A 10,817-nucleotide genomic window follows, 5' to 3' on the forward strand; every position below is an offset into this window, starting at 1 on the left:
CATATTGCTGAAGTCGACATAAGTGTTATTTGATACAATGCTGAAGTCGACATAGTGTTATTTAAACATATTGCTGAAGTCGACATAAGTGTTATTTGATACAATGCTGAAGTCGACATAAGTGTTATTTAAACATATTGCTGAAGTCGACATAAGTGTTATTTAACCATATTGCTGAAGACGACATAAGGGTTATTTGATACAATGCTGAAGTCGACATAGTATTATTTGATACAATGCTGAAGTCGACATAAGTGTTATTTAACCATATTGCTGAAGTCGACATAGTGTTATTTGATACAATGCTGAAGTCGACATAGGTGTTATTTAAACATATTGCTGAAGTCGACATAAGTGTTATTTAAACATCTTGCTAAAGTCGACATAGTGTTATTTGATACAATGCTGAAGGCGACATAAGTGTTATTTGATACAATGCTGAAGTCGACATAAGTGTTATTTAATACTTGCTGTAATGGACACAACATTCTTTACATACATTTCTATAGTCGACATAAGCGTTAAAAGAAAAAACATTACTGTAGTCGCAATGAGCGTCATTTATACATATAGCTGTAGTCGACCTAAGCGGTAAATACACACATTGATGTAGTCTACATAGGTGTTTAATCTAAAAACATTACTTATGCCGACATAAGCGTCATTTACATACATTGCTGTAGTCGAAACAAAATGGTTAATTACGTACGTAGACACGTTTCTGTAAGTGAAGCCTAATGGTTGTGTCAAAAACTCTGATGTCAACCAGACGCGTGTAGGCCACGTGTGTATATCCACTTCTATGCTCGTTCTTCACCTCCACAGCGTACGAACATGTGTCTCCCACCTTTTGGTACTGGGACAGAGTGTACTTACAGGTACCCATGAAATCGACACGCTGTCCATCAAACATTATGTAATGAGGGTCCCCGGATGCCTGACACCAACAAACAGCTGAAAAGAAAAATATAAAACACTGTACTTCATTATCTTAATGACATCGGAACGCACCAAAACATGTCTCTTGAACTAGGGGAAACTCGAGATTAGTTGACATGATGTTCAACGAAAAAATGTTTAAAATTCCGTTTAGATTTTATTTGACAATTGATAAATCAGAGCAACATCTCTCTTTATTTGATATAAACATACACTTCATCGTAAATATACACACTATACTTAAGGATGTACACCTCTGAGAAGTCAAAAATTTCCTGTATTAAACTTTTTTTCTTATATGGATGTTTGTAAAAAGGAGTTAATGGCAAAGTAGAAAATGCAAAAAAACGATATGTCGGTGTGTTCGTTTTTGTGCTATGATCGATCAAAGATACCAATTTAACACAACATGTTATTTTAGGTGATTTTTTGGGTTTTGACCATTTGCGGAACAAATTCATACAATTTCTTTCAAGTGTGTTATCAGATATGTATGAATGTTTGTAGAATTAATAAAAATATTATTTTCTTTTAAATTATGGAAGTAAAATTTCTTAATCTTATTCTTTTAACTCAGAAAGCCGATTTTAGTTACCCCTACCCCCTATTTTTTAATGAAAAGATACTCATTTTTTTACCATTTTTTGCAGATTAAACGCTTGATATAAAAAGTTCTGGTATTAAACATTTTTAATATTTAATGAATTAAACGAAAATGTGTTTCTCTTTCTAAAACATCCATAAAAATGGGGGGTCGGTGTGCTTCTTTTTTTGTCCCATTATCATTTGTGTTATTGTTTACCTTTTTCGGGGCCAAAAATCAAAAGTGCTTCAGTTACACTAAATATGTAAAAAAAAATATCAATAATGTATAATTTTCCAGTTTGTTGCATATTATTTTTATCATATTAAACATTATAAAGTTGTACAGCAAAATTGAACCTGCTATAATTAAAAATGACGACACAATGACAACTTAAGTGATCAATCTAGTGTCAAAAAAGGTGATTTTTTTGCCTTTTTTGAAGCCTAAGAAATACACATTAATACTCATTTGTATTTTTTCTAAATTCTTGTAAAAAAAGTTCTACAAGCAACAGACATCTAGTTTTTTTAAATATTTTTCAGATGTGTGTTTGCTAATAAACTTGATCATACTTTGTTAAATACAAAAACCTTTTACAACAGATCAAAACGAGACTTGAACGTGATTGAAACCTCAGAAGAGTACATCCTTAATGGTAAATCAAAATTTAACCGCCGTATCTATTACATTTAGTTATTATTTATGACAAAACCAGACTCTCTTCAAGCGGATATCAGTTAAGAATATAAATCACATTTTAATTCAATAATATTATTTTTTCATTTATTTTGTCATATGTTCTTTGAAACACTGATATCTTTAAAATCGCCAAGAAGTCAAAACCAGTATTTTCCTCATTAAGGGTTACAATACGTTGATAACCATTTAACTGTGACGCTAAAATTTATAAGATATATCAAAAACTGAAATAGGAATATTTAGTCTTGTTAGAGATAATATCTGGTGATTCTTTTCCGAAATGTGTTTATTATTGATAATCAAACATCTGATACAACATTATTTCAAAGTATATTTTGTAAATGAACAAATAATTTGAAAAGAAATGTTGTCAATAAACAAAGCATCGAGATATACTGACTGAAAAATCGAGTGAGCAAGAACAATGCACAAAAGAAGAAACACGAAACCTATATGTTCTTTAATCATAATACGTGTGTCATGATGCTCACTTCCTGTATGTTTAATATTTTGGAAACTCTCATTCTATGATTGGCACTTAACATATGCTGATAGAATCGCCATGCGTGAGTCCAAACTCGTGACGTATGTAATTGTTTCTGTATTATTTGGTAATGGTGCGCTAATACTCACGGTAACATCCTTTGATGCCGTCACCCTGGTTGGGAGCTTTACATTCACAATGGTCATTGTCAACACACACGGCGCTGGGGTGACACTTTGGAAACTTCCCACACGTTTCAGGTACTTGACGAGAAATAAGAGTTTATCAATCAATGAGTATGTAGTAGGTTCGCATTAAGTTTCATACAAATATTATCGAAAGCATACAATTGTTATATTTAGTTAGTTTACTAAAAAAACAACTTCATTTGTATATCATATTTGAAATTGAGTTATATTGAGACATTAGATCATCTATGAAGTTTTCCTGTAATTTTCATTTCATGTCTATGTAAAAAACGATAGACAACACTGTTAACAATTCTTACTTCCCGACTTCCGTGTTGAGAGAATTATCTGGAACCCCAACAATGTAGGCAGTTGCGAAGATTATTCTTCTTTGTCACATTATTATCTATCGAACATATTTTACCTAAGAAAGTAGTTGATGAGTTAAAGTTCTATCTTCTGACATAAATTGAGACAGAAAATGAAAGATAGAATATATTGTGTGTATGATCGCCACTTGGCTTGGTAGGATATCAGATTATCCAATAGAGCAGATGGTATTCTGACAAACAGCTGCGCAACACATTTTCCAATCATAAAATGGAATAGAATCAATAATAAAGATTGATGATCACAAATATCATCATCGTCCGAATTAATTTGTTTTTGATTTCTATTAATAGGAGATAGAGAATACTTTATCTTGGGAAGGACACACAACTACTTTTATCAGTTGATAAACTTAAACAAACATAGAACATTACTCGTTAAATATTTTCGGGATCATGTCCTTATTTACTCTTATGCCTGGTCCATTTTAAAAAAAACATCTTGATCACTGTTTCTTAGATATGTTCCTGATTGTTCGAGCATTACAATGTTGTCCCACATTCCATCTGCGCTTCAGAGAGAGAACAGCCGATCAGAAATTTTGCAGAAGAAAATGATCGATTTTATCTGTGATAATTTCATTATAACAGCACCCTTCCCATGTGAAGGCTCTGTGTTAAGGAAGCAAACAGCAAACACTGGGAAACAGCTACGCCTTTGGCTTTCAATAATGCATTTAAAGAGCACGATTCCATCAGGATAGCATTAATAACACTAAAAGGATGACACTTAAGTCTTATTTCTTTTTCTGTTGTAACTTAATAAATAGATCTTGTTTTGTCAATGATTTGAAAACATTTTGAAGAGACTTGAAGTCAAATACTGTTTCAATGTTTACATTTGACTTTTTGATCATTTGAAATTATTTAAGCGAATTACAAGAAAGTTTGTTTGAGCACAGAAACTATGCTTGAGCATGAGAACTGTCACGTGAATACAAGCCCAGAGAGAGTAACATTTACGCCCGTAAAGACAACTTCAGAATAGGTGTCCGAGAGCTTATAGAGCAGAAACGAGCTACCCCTACCTATCTATGTTGACACAGTGTCAAGTGAAACTGGACATATCGAGTCACGTGATAGATGACCTAGTGACTAGGAAAAACGCTGTCAAAAGCATGACATTTTGTCTAAGCTAGATTACCGAAAGGTAACCACTCAACCATAAACTATATATACCAGTATTTTAACATGTTTATGCATAAATATCACAACCAAAATTATGGTGTCATCCACACATAGTACACAAGTAGTAACAAGGGTGTGAATAATTACTCGAGCCTTGGAGTTGAAATACTTTCAGATTCAGACCCAATCAAAATAAAGTCCCTTTACACTGTAACAGCATCTCTATATGACCAAGCTATATATTTATACTCAGCAATTAAGAAGGGTAAACAACCGTTTCAGCTGAGATAGATTTATATTGTTTTTTGAAATTTTACTCAAATTAGTATCAATATATTTACTGAAGCGTTGATACAATAATTTGTCATAAATCAGGGAAATACCGTGCAAAATTGATATTATTAACCGCCATCACAGTTCAAATCGAGGTTCATAAGTCATTTGCTTAGTACAGCGTATGACAATCGTAGCCAAACGTTCTTTATGTGTGACAGATAATTTAAGTGGGCAATGCAACACCTGATCATCTTTTTTTTGGTGACGCGACTGGTATGCGCTGGTGCGTTTGTTGTCAAAGATAGCCCCAACGACTTGACGTTGAAACTCAAGATTATCACCGTCTTCAAAATCATGCAAAGATTACGAGCACAATTTAGATTCCCTGTCACTAAAACAAGTCCTGCGCAGTTATCATAACAATTACCCACCCAGACCATTAAACTAATGCCATCAAAACGGTAACGTTCAGCGACGCAGCAGTCCACAAAGCGTTCAGCCCAACCTTTCCAAACTATGTCTCCCCTCTCCATGTCACCAGCAAAATATAGATTCATCTGTGAGCATTATTCCACTTGCATAATACTAAATAACGGTTGATTCGGCATAAGTATTATTGAAGTTACGGTGACGTTGTGTTAAACGATACACGACGACCAAGCAATGTTCGCGCGGTCTTACTCGCAGAAACAATGTGATAACGCAAATGCATCAACCCTTTTTGAAGGTCTTCAAGAGCGGTCCTTGCACCTGGCTTGAAATTTATTCAAACTTTGCAGACAATTGGACTTGGTTCAAATTTGGTCCAGACGAATCAACAAATATTTTATGTTTTGACGGCAAGCCAACATATTCACCCTTTCAAATTGTGACAACCGCAGCGTATGGAAAATGAGTGTTAGTGATGATTTGTTACGAATTTTCAGTCGTCCCTGGGTGACAAAAGCAGTATGTGCTCGTTTTCAACCAGTTACTGGTTTAATTCACGAGTTATTTGGGAAAACACATGAGGAGCTCTTGGGTCACCATAGACGTTCATAAGTAGGTAATGTCAAAGAATAGGGTATCCTTTAGTATGTTTTCGACTTATTTCGACTATTTATGGAACAAACACATTGCTCTATTTGCACTGTACCGATGACTTAAAACAATAGATCTCTAGTAATGGCGATAATTTAAAACAAATTAAGAATACACTCTAAGATGGAAACAATATCTTAATAATACCAGATTCGTCCTGTATATATTTGAATAACAATTTAAGTAATTTATCAAATAACCTCAATATATATTTTCTACAAAAAAATGTACCTTTCATGGGAATTCGCCCTTTGGAATGTCAGGTTACTCTATTTCCTGAATTGCGTTAGAATAATGAATATCTTTTTCTCTGAGCTCTTTGCTTAATTGAGAATGATGATGATGGTGTTTTCACTTGGAATCCTTTTCTTGTGTCTTTGTGCTTTTTTGATAAAAATAATTATGGTATTACCCCGAGGAATGCCGTTTTTTTGTGTTCTTGGACTTTCTAGAATGATGATAATGATGACTGCGATCTTTGCTGTATTTTTTTTTTCTTTAAATGGTCCACGTGTTTGTGTTCTTAATTGTCACTTAAAAAAAAATGTGGGTTTTTTTTTCGATTCGCTTGGAATGTTTCTTTTCGGAATGCATATGTTTGGTCCATTGAATATTTATTTAAAATGGATATGATTTTAGATTTTACACTAGTTTTCATAAGCGGTACTAAATGAGGGCAATAACCCAAGAAAATTCAACGAGTAATAATCTTTGAAATTTGTTTAAGTTATGGTCCCTTTGGAGGCTTTTTAAGGTCATGTTTTACAACTTAAGGAAATGTTATCAATTTATAGAAGTTGCTAGGAACAAGATTAAGCATGTTAATTAAACATCATATATACATAGCATATTTACCTGGTGGTATGCATCTGTATGTGACTTCCAAATATTTGTTCGTTCCAGGGCAAGGATCACCAAATACAGAACTTCTAGCAGATAACACACAATGGGTTTTATCCTCACAGCTGTTTCGAACCTTTTCCAAAGATGAGGATGATTTGCAATTTGTGTTGGAAAACAACAACAACAGATTTAAGCATGTAAGCTTGTTCAGTCTTCCGTATACAGCATTGGTGATTTTGATTAAGCCTCCATCCCTACATCCGATTATTTTAGTTTGTGATTCACAGATCACTTTATGTTGGTCCTGTCCTGCATATGAATGGTTTGGTTGTAATGCAAGAAACACTTATCAACGGTGATATATCAAATGTGATATATACACTGATACATCTATTTTAAAATACATACATTATTTCACATTATATACATAACTCCGTTTCTTATTAGATCGTTTTTATCACATCGCTTTGAATTCAGACATCGTGTTTACCTTTCGTACTTAAGTTTTTACGAGCGTTATTCATAAGCGCGAGGGAATTTCTATATTAACCAAAAAAGGTAGACGTTAACCAGGTGAGTAGACCTAACAATCATTGCTATTGTGTTTTCGTTTATTAACAGTATGATATAATAAAAAAATAATCTGCTTTAAATGAATCCCATTACATGGGTATTCAAAACTAATTGTAGCAAATCACCTTTTTAAATGCACGATAAAGACCGTGAAAAGCTATAATTCACCAACATACATGTACCACATCTGAGTCAAATTAGACAAAATCTTCATTTCGACAAATTAGAAGCGAGCATATGGTGGCATCATGTTAAATCGGGGAACCGATGTAGCGGTAGAGTTTGCAGTTAATAAGTAGAATCAAACAATTTCTAAAATCGCTCCAATAAGAGGTCATGGCAGTCACTTTGGATTCTCACGCGTATTTCCCATACTAACAAATGCCCATGCGGGATATAATTAGAATCCGCTTTGAAAGAAGTAACAGGGGCATTTTTACAAAAACCATAAACCAAAATTTGATATGGAATAACTTAAGAAAAGGGTACGGACGAAAATATCCGGATTATTATAATGATTCTTGTATTGCCGTTGTTTTGAAAACCTGAACATGTTGTTTAGTTCAGTCAGACTGCAATGAAAAACAAATGTGATGACATTGCCAATTTGAAAGATACATAATTATTTGTTTATTCGCAGTTGATCTCATCTTACCAAAGACAGCCAAAATATTATGTGTATACACTAGCTAATGCAATTAACACCATTATAATCAGTAAGATTACATGTGATTTTCTTAGTTAAACATATACCGGTTTGTAAACTAAAATCTGAAAACCAGCAATAACATGGGGTTTTTTTACACTTTGATCAAACACTATTTTGATTGCGACACAGCTATCAATATCGTCAACATTAAACTACCGCAAACATATAAGTAGTTTGCTCATTTCTGTATGGATTGTAGGATTCACAGCAATTACTGTATCTTTGTTTTAGCTGATCAGAAAATGTCATCGAGTTTGGCGTGAAATTTACCTTTGTTGTGTCCAGGAAGTAACGCTGCTTTCAATCCGTTTACTCTATGATCTACGGCGCCTATTACTTTTGCTACAATTTTCAAATTGTAATACAGAAATGATATCGATAACACAATGACAAGAAAATGATCAATATAAATGTTGAACTTTTTGAACTGTAGTACTCTTCGGACTGAAGAATATAATTCAATGATATTACTATCTAGACTAGACGATTTATGCTTTTAGTATTACTCTGGAACTAGATCATTTACTTTATCAATAATAATACTCCTTTGACTAGTTCATTGATATTAACAATATTACACTGATGATAGGACAATGAGAAAGTAGAATCAGGATAAATTGTACTCACCTAGTAAATTGCCATTTGTTTGTGAAATATCTGAAATGACATGTTATTAATATAAGATTAAACGGTCGACTGACGAATATTATTTGAAAAAAATAGCGAAGCATTTAAAACAACGAAAATAGCACATTAAAAAAACATGTTAAAACAAACCTAAACAGGTTCTTATGAATTGTAGCAAACAATGTCTATATCGTCGAGTTGGTTCAAACAGCAACATAATTATGTACTATTTTTCTTTCAGATGGCAGATTAAAATCACACGATATACACACACATATCATTTTATTAAATAATGCCTATTTTTCATTCTCTTAATATTTAAAATAATATTTTCCTGTTATTTTCCAAATTACACTTACTAAATCGTTACATTTGTCTTGAAAACGTTGCATTGTAGGGTCATGTGACCGTGCAATATGACAATTTATATTTCACGATATTATGTCCAATACAACGTAATCGTCATGTAACAATGTTCCACAAAGAACAAAGACGTTGATTTCAAATGTTCAATTGACTATGACTATTGACCATACCGATTTTTACTATCTTCTGACTGTCAATATGGCAGAAAAATTGCTATCCGCTGCCGTAGACGATTAACAACAGCTTTAAGCGGCAAATCAGAGTAGATTAAAGAGAGAAGTAATTATTGCCGTTGAAATTTTCCAACGAACTACCGTTACAGCAAATTGCAACTGAGTAAGTATATTAAATTTAAAAAAAAAAATGATGTTAACCTTTGTTAAAATAAATGTAGAAAAACAATTACTGAATGGCTTTTTCATGTTAAAACAAACATGTTTTAAACAATGCCCTTCGTTGCTGGAAGTTGACTATTTGTGATATTGCACTCCGGCCATGAGCAATATAATTAAACACATGTCAACTACAAGCACCTCTGGTCAAATATTTTCGACCATACCATTAACTGTATTACATTTAATATGATATGTTTTATTTTTGACTCAATGTTTTGTAAAACTCGATATTTTCGCGTTTGGATATGTTTATATTGTGCCTCTTTCTGCTGATCGCAGAGTGGAAATTTTGCATTTGAAACCTCCGAATTTTTCCAATTCCATTTTTTATTCATCTATAAAAAAATATTCTCACTATTCCTCTCTTCCCTTATTCAGTCAACGCGAAAAACGCGAGGATTACCACGCCATGAAAAGTGTCCACTTTGACAGAATTTCAAACTGAATGAATAAAGGATCCCAATTTAACTGCTAAAAATTGTAATTAGTTTTTTCTGGCATGATTATAGTTTAATTTAATGATTTCTAAAAAAAAATAGTTCTTTGCGGGAATTTAATGAGAAATAATAAAGATGAAAAAATGAAATATAATCAACAAATGTGTTCTGGATGTAAAGGAAATCAGCGCGACTAGACCGGGATTCAAACCCTGGACTTGAGATAGTTGTTCTATATCTCTTACTGATTAACTCATTCACTCCTGGGAATTTCATAATGAACTATTCCAGCCTTTGAATTGGAAGTGTTCAAATGTGTCCTCAGGGGTGAATGAGTTAAGCTAGCTGGTCAACGGACGTATTCTAGCCATTCGTGCTACAGATACACCCAAAGAGATGTTAAGGGGAGATTACTGTATATATAGAAAAAAAACACAGTGCATTCGGACTGGGATCCGTTAGTGCCTCTTTTTTCCTCAATATACAATGTATTTGAATCGTTATTCTACTACTTGATAAAGAAACTGATACAGTTAATGAATTAAACATGTTTAAATTGGCATGCCAAATTGGAAACAAATGAGAACACTTAAAGGCATGAAAATACCTTTGTACTACATCATAGCAAGTGTTTTACCTTATCTATCTGATTTAACACATGCTATCACGATTATCTACACGTTGTAAAATTTCCCTTTTAACAAAACACAGCACTTCAGACGATATGCACAAGACATACTTACTAAACAGAACGGCAATAAGCATAAGCAGATTCAGTCGAGTCATTTTCGTTAAGAGAACCTTTCCAAGTTACAAAAGATCCAGTCAATCGGGATATTTTATACCGCAACTTTAACAGATGTTATAACTAATTATAATTCATGTGTCGATATATAAAAATCAGTTTAACCAGGCAGGTAAAAAAGATAAGCTGCTTCTGAAAACGTGTTTTGAAATCTTTATGGCCACCAGGCTACATGTCTTATTAGTAATCTAGGCATTATGAGGAACAAAACCTCAGCAACAGAAACCTGCACGAACACCGCACTAAGAACAACCAGTTGAACTAGGCAATAGTGAAGGAATTATCTCAACTCC

General features: G+C 33.2%; 1 protein-coding gene across 1 annotated transcript in view; it reads right to left on the reverse strand.

Moving 5' to 3' along the window:
• Positions 1-10,543, reverse strand: part of LOC110450502 (zonadhesin-like) — a 13,090-nt gene extending 2,547 nt beyond the window's left edge. Inside the window, exons 1-6 of the mRNA XM_021498054.1 lie at positions 10,463-10,543; positions 8,522-8,551; positions 8,165-8,236; positions 6,625-6,921; positions 2,858-2,971; positions 710-954 (exon numbers count right to left, since the gene is read on the reverse strand). Coding sequence (XP_021353729.1) covers positions 710-954; positions 2,858-2,971; positions 6,625-6,921; positions 8,165-8,236; positions 8,522-8,551; positions 10,463-10,505 — 801 coding nt within the window. The 5' untranslated portion in view covers positions 10,506-10,543. The remainder of the gene's footprint in view (positions 1-709; positions 955-2,857; positions 2,972-6,624; positions 6,922-8,164; positions 8,237-8,521; positions 8,552-10,462) is intronic.
• Positions 10,544-10,817: the final 274 nt, after the last annotated feature.

The sequence above is a fragment of the Mizuhopecten yessoensis genome, unplaced genomic scaffold (assembly GCF_002113885.1).
Source record: "Mizuhopecten yessoensis strain PY_sf001 unplaced genomic scaffold, ASM211388v2 scaffold5229, whole genome shotgun sequence".
Lineage (NCBI taxonomy): Eukaryota > Metazoa > Mollusca > Bivalvia > Pectinida > Pectinidae > Mizuhopecten > Mizuhopecten yessoensis.